The sequence below is a fragment of the Eulemur rufifrons genome, chromosome 3 (genome assembly GCF_041146395.1).
Source record: "Eulemur rufifrons isolate Redbay chromosome 3, OSU_ERuf_1, whole genome shotgun sequence".
Lineage (NCBI taxonomy): Eukaryota > Metazoa > Chordata > Mammalia > Primates > Lemuridae > Eulemur > Eulemur rufifrons.
The window spans coordinates 85,544,552-85,567,553 of NC_090985.1; the positions used below are offsets into that span (position 1 = coordinate 85,544,552).

Here is a 23,002-nt window from a genome sequence, read left to right on the forward strand (position 1 = left end):
GCTTGAAGAGTTTTTTTTAACATAAATTTAAGAAGTACTCAAAAGAATTTGTTGAAAATGATTAAACCCAAACTCTAGAGTGAAAGCTTATGTATATTTAAATATGTGGGAAGATTGGGGACAAGGAAGTGCAAATGTGCGAGCATTTTTTTTTTCATAAAAGTTCTGAACCACTATTAATTTTTTCATATTTGTGGATTCTCTTCTTTGTATCCCATGCTGCTCTTTCCTAGACCATTTTGTTTAAGAGTCCTTGCATTAAGAATATTCCAAAATACTCTCTTTGCTTTTGTAGTTGCTTAAAGTACATTCTACTCTCTGAGTCTTCATCAGTTGTTTTCTGTGGAAGGTGTCATTTCCCTCTGATGGAATCTGTAAAGTGTCTCTGTGTTTTTCCCTATGTGTGCTCTGTGCCCCCTCCTCTCACCTGAGCACTCTGATTCTTACTCTCTTGCCTGTACTCCCTCTGGCCACATAGCCAGTGGCTACAGAAGTAGGATAAGGGCAATTTAAAATGCCTTTTAACCTGGAAATGCAATTTCCTGGATTCCCCCAGGGTGCAGAATAGTGATGCTACCTGTGTAACATATTAGGTATTTCTGGTGATAATGGCTCAGGAGAATTCCTAATTAATCACTTCACACCAATTATCATAAGGGCTACATTATCATATACAATTGTTATTTCTCTCTGCAGGCTATCATGAGGAAAATTATAAGTTTTGATATGTTACTATTTTAAAAGTTGATGTTATTTCTATATAATTTAGACACTAACCTCTCAACTAGATTGCTGATTCCTATGTCTCTAAATGTCAATGAACCCCTGGAGAGCATGCACTGGGCTATGCCACAGCATAGTGATCTGTTCTTTGTTATTATTATAGTTCAGTGACTTAAATCGAGAACCATATATTCTGTGTTTGTCTGAAGTTATATTATAGTATTAATTTGTTTTGTGAACTTAGCATAGTTCCTACACACATAAATTTATTCTTTTAACCAATAAGGATAATTTCATATATAATAATCAGCTGATCCTAACATACTTTGAAATTTTTTAATAATCACAAGTTATCACTGATATTCTACACTATTTGTAGAAGATTCACATTCCAACTAGACAGTCTATGTTGCTCCTTAGGAAGCATAATTCATTCTTTTCAGAAAGTTAATTTATGGGCCTCTGCACCACAATGAAGATGTCATTGAATCAAGACCTGAAGTATAGCTTAGCTTTATATGTTCTCCCTACTCAAGTCTGAATTTTTTGCAGAAGTGACTTAATTCTTGGAAGTGAAAGACCTTTATTGTGGATTTCCTTTGGGTAAAAGCAATTTGTCAATGAACAGCAGTGTCTACTCACGTTTGTCTTGTTCTGCTTCCACCCCTTCACTTTCTGTGTCACTTGGCAAGATCCACGGTTGATGAACCACTTGTAGTTGCTTTAAGGATTCATCCTGACAAAGAACAAATTTCTTTTAGATTAAACTCTATTTTGATATCATGAACATTAATATGGCTGATCACTCAGTCTCCATGAATTGCATGTTCAAAAACCATAGGAATAATTTCCCCACAACAAAGAAGTACTCTAAGTAAAAATTAATTTTCATGTCATAGACATATTGCAAACTATGAACTCATTTTTTTACATTCTTCTTTTAATGCAATTTAAAATCTTAATAAGAAATAACTAACCTATGTTCCTCCTGAATTAATATTTTTATAGCAATGTTGACATTCACTCTTGGGAATACAATCATGAAATATTCAATATAAAATTGCATAACATGTCCCTCTTTGCTATCAAGGTTTCAAATTCCCTGTAATGAGAATGAAGATTAGAAGGATTTAAAGAACATCTTCAGTTTTACCCTCATCACTACTTTGCTGCCTCCTTCCTCTTCTCATTTTCTTACTTTTGTTAAAATAGTTCTCACATACTTCCTTGCTGCTTTTTGCCTTCTGTCACTGACCTAAATCAGACCCTTATCCCCAATTCTGACTATAGCAATAGCCATCTAGGAAGTTTTCTAGGATCAAGTTTCATACCTACTTTAACTCTCCCACCAGTCACCTGACGGGCTGAGCTTTTTAGGATGCTGTATGATGTAATCATTACCTTGCTCATAATCCTTCAGTGGCTCTTTCATTATTCTCAGGATGAAATTTAAACTCAAGACTCTTCATGATCCATATTCATCTAGCCTGATCTATCACACTACCCTCTCCGTCTCCTCTTTGACCACTCCAACTATAATTAAATGGTACCTCCTTTATTTTATCATACTTTCTAACCTTCCAAGATGTTTTACAGTACATTTCCTCATCTGTCTCAAACATTAACACTCCTCCAAGGATCAGGAATTACCTCTACTGGAAGCTTTCTCTGATCCTCTAAGGCAAAGTTACTCCTTTATTCATTTATGTGCCCATTGTACCCATGTAATAATTACTATATAATAATTATCTTTTCTTATCTTCATTATGTAATAATAATATATATTCTCAACATCTGTTATAGTGCCTGGCACAAAATAGGGACTCACCATGTAAACATTTGTATAGGAAGAAGTAAGGAAGAAGACAAGAGAGAGGATGAAGTGTAGAAAGGAAGGATGGGGGAGTGAAAATGAATCTCTTCTATAACAAAATATGTAACAATTTTAAATTTATTGAATCATGACTCAAGAAAATCTTTTCAAACTTACTTTAAAAATTAATAATATAAAATGTAAATGATCTGTCAGTTCATTCTTTTGCTCTCTCAAATCCATTCATCTTTACCCTCTTTCAATGATCTTTTTCTCCAACTTGAGATATTTTGCTTTATTTTTATTCAGACAAATACTAACAAGATAAAAATAAAGACTCACAACCACTGATCTTTAAGAAACATGACATCACTGGACATTAAATGTTCACTTTGCTTAAAATAGTTCCTGTGTGAGAGAAACATCCTATCTGGCATCCTTTAACTTTTGATGGCAATTTCTGGAGATGTTCACTTCCAATCTAGAGTTTCAATAAGGCACAATTTTTCCAGGATTTTGGGGGTGGGATGGGGATTGAATCAGTGAAGCACAGGGGATATTTTGGGGCAGTAAAACTATTCTATATGACATTATAATGGCAAATACAAGATATAAAGCATTCATCAAACCCATAGAATATTATATCACAGCATAAACCTTAAGGTATTCAAATGAAAAACATTAATTAGGAGTTTTGGGGATCCCAATGATGAAAGGAAAAATACAAAAAAGGATATGAATGCATTACAGATGTAGGAAACAACCTCGCTGAAGGGGGATGGGAAAATAAGATGCTGACCTAAGTAACTCTGAAAATGAGTGGAATTCGTAAGACCAAAGGTTAAAGAACTGTATCTGAGAACTGCACTCTAGTTGATAAAGTTGTTTCCCATGGGCATGCAGGTTAACAGTTCTGAAAACATTCTCCATATATTCTGCCAATGAACAGTTAGGTGAATGGATGACAGATGGTGGGAGTCAGTCTTCTCACTGCTGGCATGGGAGTTTACAGATAAGCAGGAGAAGGAGGCCAGAATGATCCATATGTAATGTATTAGAGTTGAAGATGTCCGTATGAACTCATGTTTAGCTTGCTGTATATACAGATTGCTACATATAGAAATAATTATGTATATATTTTTATATATATGTTATTATATACACATATATTAATATTTCTCTGGTCTGGCAGCTGAGAGGGCTTAGAAGCAATGGCACTCAGAAGCAACAAACATACCCACCATCCAGATCTTGGTTTCTAGTACCATTCTCCAATGAAAGAACCAGGGCTCTTGGGGAAATGATTGATTCTAAGACTAAGGGAGGAAATATACAGGATAAGCTGGAGCATCTTATAGTGCAAGAAAGCAAAATAGTGCTCACAAACACACACACACACCCCCCACACACAAACACACACACACAAACATGGGGTAATGGGGTCTGTCAAAGGGATAAAGGAGCTAACTGAAAAAGCTGCCAGTAGCAAAAGCTAGAACAATTTGAGCAACAAAATAAATACGACAGCATTAGATCATTAAAGTATGACATAAATATCTAAGAGTCTATATTGATAAAAATAAATGATTAAATAAATAAATGATGGATGAGAATAGATAAATGTGCATGCAGGCAGATTTCAAATAATTTATATAGATACTCCCCCCTTAAGAAGGTAGAGGATAACTTCCCACTTCTTAACTGTGAACGATGTATAGTGACTTTCTTTCAAACAGTATGGAAAAGGAGATTTTTTAAAAAGTGACTTTACAGTAGAGAAATCTGGAAAACACTACCTCAAGCCAGGTGACCAAGATCAACAGCAGTAAACCATATTGATAGGATGTGTCCTTAATAGGATGTGATGAAAATGGAAATTTGCCTCTGTGGTCTTCCTCCAAAAAATACATTATCCCAATCTAATCATAATCATCACAAATATAAATTGAGGGACAGAATATCAGAACCAGTACTTTTCAAAACTGTTATAGTCATCAAACACAGAGAAAGCCCGAGAAAGGGTCACAACCAAGAAGAGCCTAAGGACATATAACTATTAAATGTGATGTAGCATCCTGGATGGAACCCTGGAAAAGAAAAAGGACATCTGGGAGAAACTGTGGAAAGCTGAATAAAGTATAGATTTAGTCACTAATAATGTATCAATTTTGGCTTGTTAACTGCAACAAATGTCCTGTACTAATACAAGGTACTAGTATTAGTTAATACTGGATAAGATATATATATGAACTCTCTGCACTATCTTTCCAATTACTCTATAGATCTAAAACTATCTAAAAACATAAGGTTTATTTTTTAAATTGAAACAAAACAAAACAAAATTTCAAAACTCAGTTTTTGTTTTTTTTTTTTAAAAAAAGGAAAGCACAGTGTTTTTAGCACCAGCAGCTCCTGAAAATTGTCTCTTACTTGGATTAAAACTTAAATTCCTATCATACGAGAGATGGGCTGCACGGTGAAAAGTCCCTACCCCAGGTGTCAGGAAGCACAGTTTTTATCCTGGTTAATCTAGGGCATGTTACTTTCCCTCTTGGGATGGAATAGGGGAGGAAGTGCTGGATTAGGTGATCTCTAGTGCTTCGCAAGTGGTAACTGTCTAGTTTGGTCTAGAGTCCTTTAGACAGCAGGTGTCAGAGACACTAGGCTACTGTAGGGAAAGTGAGCCAGAAAATAAATAAATATACTCAGTCTTGGAATATACCATTTGGGTATAAGTATTTATTTTTAGTATTTATCTTAATTTTTTAAATTATCAATTATTGAATTTGGCTTTGCAGAGCTATATCAAATAAGCAGCATAAGTGTGAAAAATCTTAGATCTAGAATTTCATAACAGTATAGAGGATGGCAAAAGTAAAGTTTCCAAAATTTTCATGAAACAGGGAAATCACATTTCTGCCGTTTCTTTTTTTAAAAATGGAACACAGTCTCTGATGTTTAAGAAGAAATATGAAAAATAGTCACTTTGGTTATGTAAGGTGAAATCAAATGACGGAAGCAATTCCTTTTAAACGAAAGTTTAGTCACTGTGTCGTTTTCTTCGGCTGTAGTCCACACTAGTGACATGTGGGAGTGTTTCAGTGGCCTAGCCTGAGAGAGTTTGTGGAGGCAGTGGAGGTGGTGCAGCTCTGCAGGGAGTGGGCTTGCCAAGGTCTCTCTCAGGTCAGGGGTGTGTGTGTCCACACGGTGGGATGGCCCACTTGGGGCTGGGGCTGGGGCTGGGGCTATAGGCCTATTACTCTGGCCAAGACCTCAGGAAAAAGTAGAACAGAGGATACTAGAGTCTGGAAAGGAGGGATAGGAAGAGACTGATAAAGGATACAAAATTAAAGCTAGACACGAAGAGTAAGTTCTAGTGTTCTATAGCTGCAGTCTCCAACCTTTCACCCCCATTCACACAGCAGGAGGTGAGCCGCTAGAAAGCAAGTGAAGGAAGCTTCATCTGTATTTACAGCAGCTCTCCATCACTTGCAGCACCACATAAGCTCCACCTCCTGTCAGAGCAGTGGCAGCATTAGATTCTCCCAGGAGCACAACACCTACTGTGAACTGCACATGCGAGGGATCTAGGCTGTGTGCTCCTTATAAGAATCTAATGCCTGATGATCTGAGGTGGAGCTGAGGTGGTGATGCTAGCGCTGGGGAGCAGCTGCAAACACAGATTCTCATTAGCAGAGAGGTTTGACTGCACAATAAATGTAATGTGCTTGAATCATCCCTGAAACCAACCTCCCTGCACCCTCCCCACCCCACCCCCTGTCCATGGAAAAATTGTCTTCCATGAAACTGGTCCCTGGTGCCAAAAAGGTTGGTTACTGCTATTCTATAGCACTGTAGGATGACTGTTGTTAACAATAATGTATTATAGAGTTTGAAACAGCTAGAAGGGATATTTATTTCTTTGTTCCCAATACAAAGAAATGATAAATGTTTGAGATGATCATTGTGCTAATTACCCTGATCTGATCACTACCCATTATATATACCCCATAAATATGTACAATCATTATGTGTCAATTAAAAATATTTTAAATAAAAATAAATAAATAAATTTTAACAAATAAAAATAAATAAAACAACAAAATTTAAAATGACCATAAAAATGTTTTTAATTAAAAAAATATTTTGGTTATTTAGCTTTTTAGTTGAAATACTAAATATAACTAATACATCAATTGCTTTATTTTCCCACCATAGTTCAGAATATTAAGCAATCCTGCGGGTTGGTTTGCAGTTTCAATGGCTTTCCTCCTGAACAGATAAGCAGCATTCAACTATTCTCTGTTCATTGCAAATTGCATAACGTACAACTGGAACATTAGCTTGGTAAACATGTAGTTTGGGAAGAACTTTAAAATGTTGACTTATTGGAATCATAAGGATAGTTACAAATGTTACTATTAATAGATGATTTAAATGTTTTAACTTGTTTTTCCCTGGAACAGAGCTAGTAACAAAACACACCTGTTTGCTTTATCAGTGCCAATAGGCAGTATTATGTGTGTCCAAAGCTCAGCCCATCGGGCTACAGATAAATCTTTCTGATGGGGTCAAAAAGCTAAAATCTTGAACATTTTTAAAAACAAGAACTGACATGTTCCTCTTTGTCAGCGTATTCAAAAATTTTCCACAAGAAAATTAAATTGTGTCTTAGCATAGTACACTTTCATATTCCCAAGAGCAAGTTTTTTGTGTTGCTTTTAGAAGAAATGCTATTCATCCTTTTTCTGAAACATTTTCACCATAAGCATAGCAAATGTCCAGGGACTAGGAATGGTGGAAAATAGTGACACTTATCATATGGAAAACAGTTGCTAGCCCTGAATCAACATATCATTCTATCTGCTAACAGAATAAGTGCTCTATAAACTTCAGCAGTATTGTTATTCCACATGGATAGCTTATTTTTAGATTCTATAAATATAATCAATCAGTGAGGAATCATATGTGGCTGTGGAAGTTCATTAGATTTAGAGAAAAAAGAATATGCCTTTGTTCAACATTCACCACTAGCTACTTCAATTCTGAATCAACTACATATTTCTTTCTCTTTTTTGTAAGTATCTAAATAATGCACAAAACAGCAGTTTTCATCTTTCAAAAAGACTTAATCACTTTAATTTTACTTCTATAACCACAGGATCTCTATAAAATAAGGATCCCTGAAGCATCATGCATATAAAGCAAAACAAAATCACACTCCACTCCAAATATATTTAATGAACTGATTCTGTTGACAAAGAATTAATCCTACGCTTCCATTAAAATGGAATGGCCTATATGTAATTTACATAGTTAAATTAGTAAAGTTTGTAAGCAACTTTTTTTTGCACTTATTAATGGAATTTCTCATATTATAAGGCTGAAAATCCATAGTGTTTTAGTAAATTATATTTCTGCAGCCCACTTCTTTTGGGAATTATAAAAGTTAAGTTTGGAAACTGTAGATTTGAACTAATAGGATCTGGGAAAAGAAAAGAGAGGGAGTAAGAACAAAGTTAGAAAAATATGGTTAGGTTGTGAAAAACGTTACAAAATAAATGCAAGCTACTTGAATAAATTTACATGACTAATTAGCCAAACTGTGCTATGCATTGGAATTGCACTTCATCTTATTTTCTAACTCATTCCATTTGCTGGCTTTTCTCTCCAAGGAAATTGTAGAGGTAAAGTTGTAAAAGATTTAGAAAAGGACAAATGATTATTGAGTGTAGTCAATGAAAAACAATCATTTTTTTTAGCATGTATTTCCAGTTATTTGATTCTATGGAGGCTCTGGGGCTTTCATTTACTTTAGCTATTTTACAACTATGTAATTTGTAGAAAATGATAGCAATGAAGATGATTCTTGTCCATGTAAGCACAAATTGCATTCATTAGATATTGCATCCATTGGATATCTGTTCTATGGATACTGATAGTTTTGCCAGTTTTTGCATCTATTCATAATGTCAGTTCAGCATTCCTTATCTGACTATGTATGTAAGGATTTGAATGCTTCTTTGAACTGATTCTATTAATGACATCTTACATGTTCATGCATTAATTTATTAGTTAAATACATGTTTGACGTGTTCATTTTATATCTGTATGACAGTCATGATTATAACTTTTTTTAAAAAAATATTTAACAACATGTATCCATTCTTGATGAATGTCAATGACAAACTAAGATTTTCTGGAGAAAAAAATCCTCGTTTCCTAGTTTCCTAAGTGTAATGAAACTATGATAGTTAATAAAAATTTTGATTTTTAATAAGTAAATCCCTGTGAATAATAAAAAGTAAATTATCTTATTTATTTTAGGGAATAATGTCATATACACTCCCAGAAGTAGATCTGGAACTTCATACACTAGAGATTACAGAAGACAACACAGGAGACACAGGCCAAAGCCTGGCGTGGAAAGTTATTTTAAGATACCTTGTTGCATAGAATCGATCCCCTTTCCAGTTCAGATGGTACCTACAGCTGACAAAAACAACCTCAACAGATTCAAAAAGGCCTGCCTGCTTCAAGTGCTTTATTTCCTGTCTGGCACCCTTAGAGCTTGTGACACTGCCACCTGACACTGCCAGGGACTTCACACTCCCATGCATGTTGCTTCCGGCCTTCACCAACTGACTGCCTGAACTTGTGAGGAATCTCAAATGAAATCATTGACATCAGTCTAGTTCTTTGTAACTTCTTAGCCATTTAAGTTGGCAATGTTCATCTGATGTATATATATTCAAATTACTACATTTCTCTAATAAGTAGGGGGATTTTTAACCAGTGTACTATGTTGCTTCCTAATTATTCATCTGGGTAAAGAGATATTTTAAATGGATTAGCTTCACTACAAAAGGTATGACAACCAAGATTTGGAAGTACTTGAATTTGGTAAGTTGTTTTAAATTATATACTTTTGTGAAGGAGTGTTAATATTAGGATTCTAAAAGCTGAAATTTCTGTGATGTCAAATTAATATTCCTACTTTGACTTACCAAGTGTCTTACATGTAAAGAGCATGTAAATTTTTTTTTAATTTAACTATCAGAGCCATTTTGAGGATTAAGAAAAACAGACTATTATAAAATATGTCATTTTTTTTAATTTGGTCAAAAATATAAACCCTAATCTGGAGAAAGAATACATTAAAAAGTAGAAAATAGAGAATAAAAAAGCTCCATTTTAGCTTTACCTTTAGAGGAAACCATTTTGTCTCTTTAGTTTTGGTTTAGCCCTAAACAAAATTGCCTCATGTCATGTGGTTGTGATTCTGTCTCATTATAAGACTAGATTTTTAAAAAAACAAAGACTTTGATCTGCAAAGAGTTGTTCAAACTTTAGCAAGAAATGTTAAATATACTAAAAATGTAAACACTGTGGTTTATTTGAGTTTTAGTGTGTACTAAATAAAAGCAAATGTTTGCTAGCTCAATTTTAACTGCAATGCCTCTAACATTTATAAATACTGTTCTTCATTGTTTGCTGATTATACTAACATAAAAAAGAGGGGAAAAGTGAAATAAAAGCCCAAGTGAGAAAAAACGAAAGGCTATCATTTTATGGCTCTAACATTCTAAACACGTTCTTAATGGAGAAGAGTTGGAGTTTGTATATGTTTCCTAAGAACTAAATGGATTAATGTCTGCAAAAAGAAACCAACTATTAATCAGTTATTATTTTACTAGTTAAGATTATACCATTTTACTGTAAAGGATGGCCATTTGTTGATTTAGGACAGAGCTAAAATCTATCAACCAATGTTAAATGAAAATACTACTTGATATTGAACCCCCAAAAAAGGCAGTCCACATGTATTCCAAAATTCAATCTGAAAGTCAATAATGGATTTCACAAACTAAAGAGATTTTATACCCCGAATCAACAAAAAAACTATTATTGAGAATAGGTGAATGAACAAAACATAAATTTATTATTAAAGGTTTCCTCTTCACCTGTTTTATACAAAATTGGGGATCTTCATGATGTATGCAGTTACCCTAAAAATAATATTGGAAATGATAATTTAGAGCAGGGCATCTCAGCAGTTAGGTGCTTGTGAATTATATAGAGATCTTAGGCTGCAGGTTTTGATTCTATGGGTCTAGGTGAAACCTGAGATTTGGCATCTCTTGTAGGTCCCTCTGCCAATATTGTAGTCAGAGGACCACACTCTGAAAAGCACTGCCCTTTAAGTACCTCCAATTAAAAAGCACAAATTCTTGACCTTCTTGCCACATTAAGCATTTATACTTGTGTACAACATGCACATTTAGGTTAGACATTGGTAATTACAGAGAAAATAAGGCTCTTTTTCTTGGATAGGAACTATAAAATTAGAAGGAGACTTGTTCTAAAAGTTCTACCACCAGTGGAAAGGCCATGTTTTATACCAGCACCTTGGTTGCTCCCCTTCCTGCACAGAGTTAGACCTAGACAGGACACATTACAAGAGGTATCAGTCACCCCTCTTGTGGAGATGGTACACCATCCCCAGGCCCACTGCCAAGTGGAGAATGATAAGTCAAGAGCTTGGCAAACACAAGATCCTAAAGGGAGGTTCTGTTGGTGTACACCTTGAAATTGTGTCTTCCTCCCCTTGGGCTACTGCTTTAATGTATTTTACTCAATTTCTGCATCAAATTCATTAAATTTTAATTCAGGACTGGTATTTCAACTCTCCAGTTTTTTGCTCCATTTATTTTGGCTTTTCTAACCTGAACACAGAACATCTACCTAGCTATGTCTTTTTTTAGGTTTTTTTAATTTTTTAATTGATACATAACAGATGTACGTATTTTGGGGGTACATGTGATAATTTAATACACTGATGTAATTGGTAATGATCAAATTGGTATAATTGGGATATCTATCATCTTAAATATATTTGTCCCTTCTTCATGCTAGAAACATTCAAATTATTCTCTTTCTATTTTGAAATATACAATAGGTTATTGTAAAGTAACGCCACGCTTCTTATCTATCAAACACTAGATCTTATTTTTTTCTATGAAATGGTATTTTTGTACCTATTAATCAAACTTTCTTCATCCTCTTCTCCCCTCTACACTTCTTGGCCTCTGTTAACCATCAATCTACTCTCTATCTTTATGAGATCTACTATTTTAGCCCCCACATATGACAGAGAACATGCAATATTTGTCTTTCTGTGCTTGGATTATATCACTTAACATAATGACCTTCAGTTTCATCTGTGTTGCTACAAATGACAGGATTTCATTCTTGTCTATGGCTGAATAATATTCCATTGTGAATATTATACCACATTTTCTTTCTTTTGGCTATTGTGAATAGTGCTGCAATAAACATGGAAGTGCAGACATCTCTTCTATATATTTCCTTTCTTTTGGCTACACACCCAGTAATGGAATTGCTGAATCATATGGTGGTTCTCCTTATAGTTTTTTGAGGAACCTCCATACAGTTTTCCATAGTGGCTGTATTAATTTACATTCCTTTCTTTCCTTTTGTTACTCCTCCATGTGCCTTTGGCAAAACTTCAACCACCAGAAGTTTGCAAACCAGAGATGTTAGAGCCTCAAAGGGGCTATGGGGGTGCTATGCATTCTGATTTTCCTCCCCCAGTGATATTTGGAAGCAAGTGAGAATTTAAGTATGGGTACACAGATCTGAACAAATGTATGGACTATATAGCACATTTAGGAGGCCACTCATAACAGTTTTTGAATGAACTTGCACATGCAAGAATATTTAGAGAAACAGATTCTGTCCTGTTGAGAAGTAATACTCAAACCAAATATTTTATGCTGTTATGATATCATCACCAAACTATCTCCCAGTTCCCTTCACCTGCAAGAGATTCAGACGGCTAATTCAGTGACCACTGTGGTTTGGCTTTAGACCATGTTTTACGGACATTTCCACTGGTTTATCTGAGAGTTCCCAAATAGTTTACAGTCAGTCCAAAGTTCTGTGACACACAACACCCTTGGATACCTCCAAAAATAAATCTAGAAGTCTAAAGGGTTTTTCAAGGGCAATCTACCATACATTTGAATTGTCGGGACAGCACTTTGCATAATCATTTACACAAATAATGACCTAACGAACATTTGTCACATGAATGAATGCAGATCTAGTATAGATTGTTCTTTCAATAAGAACAATGATCATGTCTTTTTTTGTGTACACCCATTATAAAACACATGTTTCTCATTTATTAGGATATCAACAAATGTTTGTGAATGAAAATATATAATAGCATAAACAATAGGTTTATGCAGTTTTACCTTCATGTTCAGAGTGACTGAATTAACACACGGTATCTCTATACCAGTGAAAAACAAAAATTACTTTGATAACATATTATTTATTATCTTGGTTTTGTAGACATGACCATTGAACATATGTAGACTAGATACCCTACAGGTAGATGGAAAAAAGTCTGAGTGGGTGTTTCATCCTGTATGATAGACTGATTTCAGACTATGTTCTAAGGCCATCTTAAAACTCACTTCTTCCATGTAGGTTTTCAATGGGTGTCCTTCACTGGAGCCTTCTCCCTAGAGGTAAAGAGGAAGAGATATTGAAAAATTTAGGAGAACAGGAGAAAAAGAATGAAAGGATCATGAAGAGTAGTGAGATCTGAGAGCAACACCAAATTTTTACTATCCCCTACCTTCTCAGCTGATACCTGTGGGATTACCAGTTTGCCAACTTTTTACTCTTTGAAGGAGATGATAATTTCTCAAGACAACAATATAGCTTTTAGGTAGATTTTAGCTCATGTAAACAAATAACCAGGCTAGAATAGGTAACTAAATCTTAGACAAGATGCTAAAAAAATGTATAAAATTTTCTGTTATGAATTTTATAAATATATTCTTAAAATTAGATTAAGAAAAGAAGTCACAAATTCTGTATTCTATACATTGGTGTGAAGATCTAACACATGGACTTAAAAATATTTTATGGAAAGAGGGCAGATCATTAAACTTTATATCCAGTCTTTATGGCCAATCTTTCTTAGCTTACTAGTATGTAATTAATAAATTCTCCATTATTTGTGCCTTATACTAGCAGTTCATTGACCACTAGCATAATTGAGATTTAAACCCTTGAAGTCTAAAACATCAAGTTAAACATATATCCCTAACTCATCTAAACATTGTTGGTCAAAATTGTCAAACAGCTTGTCAGTGTGGATAAATTATAATTTTATACTCCATGGCCACAGATATTTGGAAGTAAATTCTGAGATATCATGAAATGATAAATTCTAGAACACCATATGTGTTTAAAAGATAACTAAATAAATGTGCATAAAGCTTACATTGGTTTCTATAGGATATTTTCTAACTGTTAAAGTACCCTTACATATATTATCTTATTGAGGGGAACACATCCTTAGCCCAATTCGATACTGAGGAAAATTGAAGCCAGGAGGAATAGTCTGAAGTGCTTAAAGTCAATAAATTAGGCAAAGCATTGCTGGGACTGGATTCCAGTTTGATGTTCTTCTACATCACTGAAATAAAAACTTTTAAAACATAAATTAAGTTCATCTTAGTTTTAAGAAAAACTTGTGATGTATGCACCAAAGCACTTGGGGGAAGGGGAGAGGAAGCATGCTCATGTCAAAACAAAAATTAAGCTAGGAATCAAATGCTGATATCCCTAAAAACCTAGAAATCACAGGTCATACCACAGATATGGTAATATTTCTTCCCAAATCATAGTTTCCACTAGTGAAAAATTAGTATGTTGTAGTTTAAATGTTTCCAAATGCTTTCAAGATTGTGGGATTTTCAGTGGATAAAATAGCTAAAGAGATAAGATAGTTCTACTTACTTAAACTAAAGAGTAAACTATTTGGAAAAATCAAATCCATATAAATCCCCCAAACTGTGAGGAATTTAAGTCAAAGTGCACAGACAGAGCTGGAAACTTAGTTCAGATAAACTACTTTTTGGAGTTGAACTTGCTACACTCTCTCCCCTCATTTGGACAACTAATCTAGAAAGAGTACTATAGGTTCTTCCAGTGTGGCTTTTCCATGTGACAGAACTAGTTTCTTTGTGTGCTAGCAATCCCTTCCCCTTTGCCTGGGTTGCTAGGAGTAAGAGGACAAGGTGTCAAACTGCCTGGAGTTATAGATGTGCTTTCTGGTGCAGCCAGCGTGGGAGGCCTGCCTGGCTAGCCTCCGGACATTTGAGGGCCAAGAGTGAGATGCAAGAGAGAAGATCTTGGGAGCCCACGGAAGAAGGCTATTAGTTTCCTTAGAGCTAGAATGCAAGGTTTTTCACAATTTGGCCATTTTCAGTCTTCTGCTAAGACCTGGTGATGACTGAGGGTTTTTTTTGATGATCAAATGTAAATAAAGCAGCCTTCTTGACAGCTTTGCTTCTTCCCATAGTGCCAGGTCTTTTCTATATCTACACCATAGAAAAGGAGAAACCCATATAGTAGCATTTGTTTCAAAGGCCATATGTACTACCGAAGTTTGGCTGCTACTGCCATTCAAAAATCATTGCCATCGTGGCCCCAGTGAATGAGGAGCATAAAGAAAAAGACTCTAGGAGGAAAATACAGAGGAAACTAACACTTTGCAGAGGTGATTACAAATGTGATACAAGGCCAAGTGGACAAAGCAAAGAATAACACATCAGGGCCTCTGATTCTTAGGATCAGAAGAGATGGCCCCAATCAAGAGACTTGATCCAATATGTCTGTCTCAGCTTCCCTATTTCCAACATGGGACCACTGAAATGCTGGTATTCCTTCCTCCTCCCACCAGGGGCACTAATGAAATAAAATCCCTTTCAAAACAAAAAGATATCAATTTCAGTCATCCTTGCCTTAATTTTAAAGAATTGGCATTTTAAATATCAAGTCATTTTAACAACATAATATTTTGGTAATTACCTGGAAATGAATCAAAAATGCCCAAATGCAATTTCCCTTGAAAAACAAAGATGGAAAAGAGGTTATAAGGGAGGCAGACTGGGGCATGTGAAGGAGAGAAAAGACAGAATACATGGAAATTAGGCCTTAAAAAAAAGCAAAAAAAGATATTTCCTGAAATGTGGTTTCACTTATCACGAGTTCTTAATATAATCACAGTTGAGATAAAAATGTTTTAAATGTGAATTAGAAAATATATTGTAAACTCAGAGAAAGGGAAGAAAAAAGAGACTGATGTAATTACTGCTTAACATGTGACATGGGATAATGGCTGTTAGGGATGAAGACTCTTGTTGTTCCCCTGGTCATTTTACAGTTAAGGAAACATTCTCAGTGAGATAGAATATCCTAGAAAAAGAGGTAGGCCTAGACTCACATTCTTCTCAATCTATTGCCACTTTTCCCTATACCATGCTTCTCTTGTTTCAATCAATAAGTGTTTTCTATTCATCTTTTAGTAATCCTTAGATGAAATGCAAACAGACTGGCACTTGCATGTAGGGTACGTTTATTCACAAACATTATATGTCTAAGACCTCTGGTATTAATTTCCTTTTTAAAAAAAAGTTTCATGAGAACTCTACCAGTATGATCTTTCTTTCCACCTTTTTCCAATGAAACTAAACAATAATCCTAACACACAGAACACCTTGTAAAGAAGTATCTACCTTATATATTTGGAAGCCATAGAAGGATGGGAGCTTGATAGAAAAGGCCAGGGCATTTCTGAACCCAAAAGGACTCATAAAACTTCACCCATCATTTATTCCACAAGTATTTATTAAGCATCTATTTGTGCCACATACTGTGCTAGGTGCTGGGACAAAGAGTTGAACAAGAACTAATCCTTACCATAAAAAGTTTACCTTGAGAAAACAGATGTACAGGTGTTTAGAAGGCAGAGCAACAGTTACTTGGCACAAGTAAGACCAAGGTGTTATGGGAAAAAATAAGAAGAAAAAGCACTAAACCTTTTGTTTATTTAACAAGCATGTATTGAGAACTCCAATGTGCTGAGAACCATTGTAGCTACTGCATACATGTGATGAAGATGACAAAGTAGAAGGAGTAACAGAGTGATGACTGAGGAAATTATTTTTAAACTTAGTTCTGAAGACTTAGTCCATTAGTCAGATGAAGGAGCTGACTACAGAGAACTCATATCAGGTTGAAGGAAAATTTTGGGCAAGGGCTTAGACACAACAGAGAAGATATATGAAACCACAGGTATTACAACGAGGAACACCAGCTATTCCAGGCACTAAAATGCACACTATATTTTCAGATACAGAGATATTAATATCATGGGTTACTTTCTCATTTCATACTACAATTTCTTGTAATATAGCTGCTAATATGATGGCTGTATGTTGTGTTTCTAACTGCATTATTACACAGGGTTACTAAATTGTTGACTGATGATGAAGAGATTGACATTCACCTTTCCAAACTTGGCAACCACTATAGGCAGCAACTATTATTGATGTTCAAGAGAACAAGCAGTGATCAATTTCCATTAATGGAAAACTAGGTGCAATATTTCAGAAACTCAGAAATATTTGGAAAACTCAAAAGACTTTGAAATCATCGATATATTCAATAAATTAATAGTTATGTTTACTTTCAGACCTGGATATATGAACAGACTCCGTTTCTGTTTAAATGCCCCAATATCTTTTCATATTAAGCTTAAAAAGCCTTTTGAAAATTTGTCCACAATTTTCTGAACAAATATAACACCAGTACAGATCACCTTTCTCTGAAAAATGACACCTCTTTAACCAATAGAGAAGATACTTCACTGCTTTAGCATTGCTAAGAACCAAAGATAATGGCATTTTAAGATGTTATGATTCACTCTGCAATTTACATTTTTTCTTCTAGTTTTTCATGTTAAGTTAAATAATTCCTTTAGTGGTAATGCTTTTGCTTTGGAGATCTACTTTAGAATGAAAAAGAGTAGGAGCAATTATGTTACTAATGACTATTACTAAGAATGTTAAATTTTACATGATTTAAGAAATTTTAGTGTTCTTTCTTATTTTCTGAAAAGTGACTATTCAGTTACAAAAAAAAAAAGTATTTTTATTCTTCCCTTTCCTTCAATAACATAGGAAAAAGGGAAAGAGCAAAGCCAGAAACAAGAGGCTCCATATTTGGGAAAGGGGTGGCTTTTATCAGTGGATGTTGGACAAGAGAAGTGACAGGGTGAGGGGATCTGACTGTAAGAATGAATGGCTAGTGTTAATGATTTTTAGTTGCACTGACTCAGAGAATGACTGAAATACATAGTATTAGTCAATTGACTTTAGAAAGATCCACTTAACGTTGAACTTGTCATTGTACCAGCCATGTATCTCCTCTCATATGTGTCGATCACTTTATTATATCAATGATTAATATTATTTCACTATTATCATGGACAAAAAGTAGTATCCATCCATTCTTTCTAAAACAGTTTAATGTGTCAACACAGCAAATTATTAGCCATGGGATCTTGGAGAGTCCCAATTTTTCTTCCAAAGCTGAATTTCCTCATTTATGAAGTATGACAATCAAACTACAGGATTGTGTTTCATGTAAGATAATGAATGAGAAAGAGTATTAAAAATATCAAAGATTTACATAGCTGTAAAGTGCAGTATTGTTATTGGGTAAATGTATGTATCTCCATTGACCTACTCAATAGAGAGTAGGCCTTTTGGTTTCCCTGCCTCCTGCCTTGCCGAATTATGTACGGCTCTATGAACTTGCCAGATTTCTGTCCCCACATCTACTTGGGAGCATCTCTCCTGCACCTCCACCTTGTATTGCAAGTCAGGAAGCCAACTCTGGCCCCTCACTCAAATTTCTATGTGTTCCCTTGACACAATGCATATCTTTTTCAAAGCACTTATCACACTCTATTTTAATCACTGGTTATTTAGTTTATCTTTCCGACTTAACTGTAAGTTGTCGGAGGGCAAAAATTGTTTTTATTAATTTTTGCTTCCCAAGTCCTGGTACAGGGTCTGGCAATATAGATTAAAAAATGTTTGAACAATGTGTAATCAAAAAAGTCAAACTCATAGAAACAGAGAGTAGAAGGGTGGTTGTCAATGGCTGGGAGTGTGAGGGACAAGGAGATGTTAGTCAAAGATACAAACTTGCATAAAGGTTCTAGAGACCTAAAGTATACCATGGTGACTATTAATAATAATATAGTATATACTTAATATTTTGCTAAATGAGTAGATATTAAGTATTCTTATGCACACACGTTTGTGAGGTGATAGCTATGTTAATTAGCTTAATTGTGGTAATCATTTCACAATGTATATGTATACCAAAACATCACATTGTACGTTTTAAGTATATACAATTTTTGTCTTTTATACTGCAATAAAGCTGAAAAATAAAATGATTAAAAAAAATGTTTGAACAATGAATGAATAAATAAATGAATGAGTGAAAACAAATTGTAGATCTCAGCTAGCTCTGGGTGCACACAGAATCTATATGAATCATAAAGTTTGTAGTAAATAGTAGAATAAGACAGCTAAGTCATTTTTAAAATCAGTGAGTAGGTATTGTTGCTGAATGTGCATAAATCCACTGAAGAAATTGCTAATTACTTACAACTTATAAGTAATTACTAATTATAGTTTTTACCTTGAACTATAAAAATATATAGTGATAAGTATATTTCTATTTTTTTTTGAAATTGAGTGCTGTGGATGATTACTTTCATAACTAATTTCAAAAATGAAAATATTAAAATTGGTCTTTTAAAAAATATAAAGGGATATAGAACTCAGAAGAGAATTAGAAATTTTTTAAAAATTCAGAAATGAGAACTAAAATAGAAGAAACAAATACAACAGCAGAACCAGAAAGTGAGCAATAGGGAAAGTTTAAAAAATCAAGGAGAAATTAAGAGCTTTTTTAAGAAAGAGAATTTTAGGGAAAGTGATAAATATTGAAGATAGGCAGAGAAGACCAAATATATCGATAATAGGACTCTGAAGAAGAAAACAAAAAGCAAGGGAAGAGAATATATGTAAAAAGTTATAATTGAACAAAACTTTCCTAAAATTAAAAAAAAGAAATATATATTACACCGCATACCTGACAATAGTGATTCAAAATGACTACCACAAGATATAGTCTAGAAAATTATTGTATTTTAAAGGAAAGAAAAACAGTTCTTTGGGCATCTGAAAAAAAATATGACTTATAAAGAGAAAATATTTAGATTATCAGACTTTAAAAGCAGTGCTTTATGCCAGATGAAAAATAAAGAAATATACTTGAGCTACTGAAAGAAAGAAAGTGTAAGTCCAGAAATCTGGTAGAGAATGAGCTTCAGAAAACCAAAATGCCCAGATATAAGAAATGGTGGTGAGCATTAACACAATCACCTGCACAAAGACCACGTGACAGTTGAAAGGAGAGAGCAGTATGCAATGGCTATATGCTCTGACAATGTGGATTTCTTACAACTACTAAAAAAATGAAAGAGAATGGTGAGAGCATATGCAAATTTTTTTGCTTTCAATGTACATATTGGCAGATTTATTAGTATGTTTATTTCGAGACTATGGTTTGTGTGATAGGGAATAAAACAAATAAGTTGTTATGAGATATTACAATTCTGTGTCATCTTTATCATTAAGAACCAGAATCCTTGGTACAGAAAAAAGGATAAAGATATAAGAAAAGAGGTTAAATTAAAGTCTTAGTATTCTTTACTTTCAATGAACAGGGTCAATTTGAGCTAACTATCCACCGAAAGGAGCTAGAAATAATGACTAACTCAGGGGCAACGAGCAGCCCTGGGGTCCAGACTGTGGTCTGGAAATACCATTTCTCATTAAAAGAAATTAGGATTTTCAAAAAATGGTTGATTCCACCTTTAGGGAAGAAAATGTACAATATGAGCTTGGGACATCATGTACTACCCAACAGCAAGGAAGCCGTCGGAGACTACCAGGGTCATGGCAAAAGGACTCAAAAGCAAACTTTAAGGAACTCTCATGAGCCAAAGATGGGACAATTTGAGCTTAGCAATGATAATAATTGCCATGGGCTGAAATTTGTCAAATAAGTTTAATGCAAAAAATGTTATCTTCAGAAGATAATACGGAACCTATTCCTTATCTTGAAAACAAGTAAGGGAGAGTAATCAAGCAAGTACCCTCCCTTTCCTATAGCACCCGTATTACTGGCTAACCAAATAGTAAATGAAGGAAAGGCCTCTTAACAAAAGTATTCCAACTAATAAACAAAAAAGAAATGATAGAATTAGAATATCACCACTTCGCAGCACCCAATGAGTAGGTGTCAGCATTAATCATCAATAGCTACTAAGATGATAAAATCAGAAACAACTAGACACTAAGTAGTCATGCCAAAGAGGAGTATCCCATTTCTGGATAATTTTCAGAAAAATGTAGAGGACTAAAAACCACTTTGAATTGCACCAAGAGTATGAAGTTAGCAAAATCCAGACTGTGGAAAACTCTACAGGTCAAATGCCCTGCATTCTTTAACAGATAACTTGTAAGAAAATGTAAGAGATGGAGGAGGGATCTATAGATTAAAAGAGACTCAGACATATCTGACGTTTGAAAGTTGGCAAGAGTAACTATAGTATCAAGGGATGCATATTTAGGTGATAAAACTGTGTTTTTAAATGCAAGGAGTTGATTACTATAAAAGTTAGAAAAGTTTTTATTTGCAGTGGGAAGTTCAGGTTGTGACTGGAATACTGATGGGACTTCTCAGTTGTCTGGCAAAGTACTATTTTTTGACCTGTGTGGTGTTCTTGTTATATTAAGTACTTAAGCCACACATTTGATTCGAGTGATTTTCTACATTTGTGTTTAATTTTGCAATAAAAAGATGTTTTAAAATAACCATTTCTTATATTAAACTACATTTTTACAGGCAAAATTGCATGATCCACGTGAAACTTAAAAAATTAGAGTAAAATGATATAATACTCCATTTATTGTTGGCTATATCTCCATGGTCATGTGCCTAATCCCTCTTGATCCAAATCTTTTGGTCTATGTAAAGTGATAATTCTTGGTTATAAATCTAGAGAAGTAATTAAAGGACACTCATATTGTCCTGATTTAATCTTAAACTAACCTAATTATAACACTGACCTCACAAAAATCAGTTAGCAATTTTGATTTTTACCTTTTGAAATAATTAAGCCTTTAAATTCTTTTCCATTAAGCTTTTAAAAAAATCAATAGATGTCACTTTGGAATCTGTAAAGTACCTGCATAAATTCTGCAAGGTCAGTGAAATATGAATGTGAGCCTCATAATTTAAACCAAACATATAATGTATTCTTTTAAAATTAAATTAACCTGTGTCTTTGCAAAATGACTAAACGGCTAAGGTGACCAACTTCCTGAACTGTGACTCAGATGGGAGCATGGCGGAAAACTGATACCTGATGCTCGTCAAATACCAAGGGTTTTATGTCTCTCATGTCCTCAGCCCATGTTTCCTTAATTTTAAAAAATGATTGATTTTTCAGATAAGTAATATTAGTAGGCATTTCTCTACATCTAGGGAAACATATTTCTCTAACAGATGCATGGACACAAATAATTTTGTGTTTGTCTCTTCTAACATATGTCTCTGATTTTTTTTTCCATTCAGCAACAGAAAAGACCAGTTTCACATTTCAGATATCTTTGTATTATGGAATACACATTAAAGGGCTATAGAATAATGTAAACTTTGTCAGAAAAATAACAAATGCAGGTTATGTGATACAGAAGTACATTTAAATGCATATGTGTATTTTTAATCCTTAATACATTTATGTGAAAGAGGCTAATTTTTTATTTTTTAATTGATTTTATAAGTGATCCAGAGAATGCTATCTGCAGAATGAAGATCCAAATCAAGTAAACAAAATACATGAATGAACATTATCTAGCCTGGCAGCTGATGCCATCAACAGTCACTAGGAGAGTCGTGGCTCACTGGGGGTAAATGTGTAGAAGCCTATTCAATTGCACAGAAAAAGAAGGGACCTCCAAATAACTAAGAGAAGTGACTTGGAGTGGGAAGACAAAAGGGGTCTTCAACTTATTCAAATTACTGTAATGACTAACTCTGAAGATTTTCCTACAGTCACGAGGACACTTTGAAAAGGCAATCCCCATTAGTGCCTACAAACTCACTGCCTCTGTTTAAGTACATTATTTCTTCTGCTTAATATGGCCTAAATATGGTCTGGTCATTGGACTAAGACTGGGCCTGGACTCTGTACTGTCAGAAGGTGACAAAAGCGGTGATGTCCCAGAGAGGTTGGAGTACAGCTTTTGGAATCAAACAAACATGGGTTCGAGCCCAGTTCTGCCACTTATGCTCGTGGACACTGGACAAGTCACATAACTTTCCTGGTCTCGATTTCCTCATCTGTAAATTGTGATAGCACTAATTGTCTCAGGGGCTATTACAGGAATAAATTAAATAATGTCTATAAAGCATAGAAGACAAGGA

General features: G+C 34.5%; 1 protein-coding gene across 1 annotated transcript in view; it reads right to left on the reverse strand.

Moving 5' to 3' along the window:
- LOC138381404 (uncharacterized protein C8orf34-like) overlaps window positions 1-23,002 on the reverse strand; it is a 138,042-nt gene that overhangs the window by 5,167 nt on the left and 109,873 nt on the right. The window contains exons 5-6 of the mRNA XM_069465616.1: window positions 13,042-13,089; window positions 1,362-1,459 (exon numbers count right to left, since the gene is read on the reverse strand). Coding sequence (XP_069321717.1) covers window positions 1,362-1,459; window positions 13,042-13,089 — 146 coding nt within the window. The remainder of the gene's footprint in view (window positions 1-1,361; window positions 1,460-13,041; window positions 13,090-23,002) is intronic.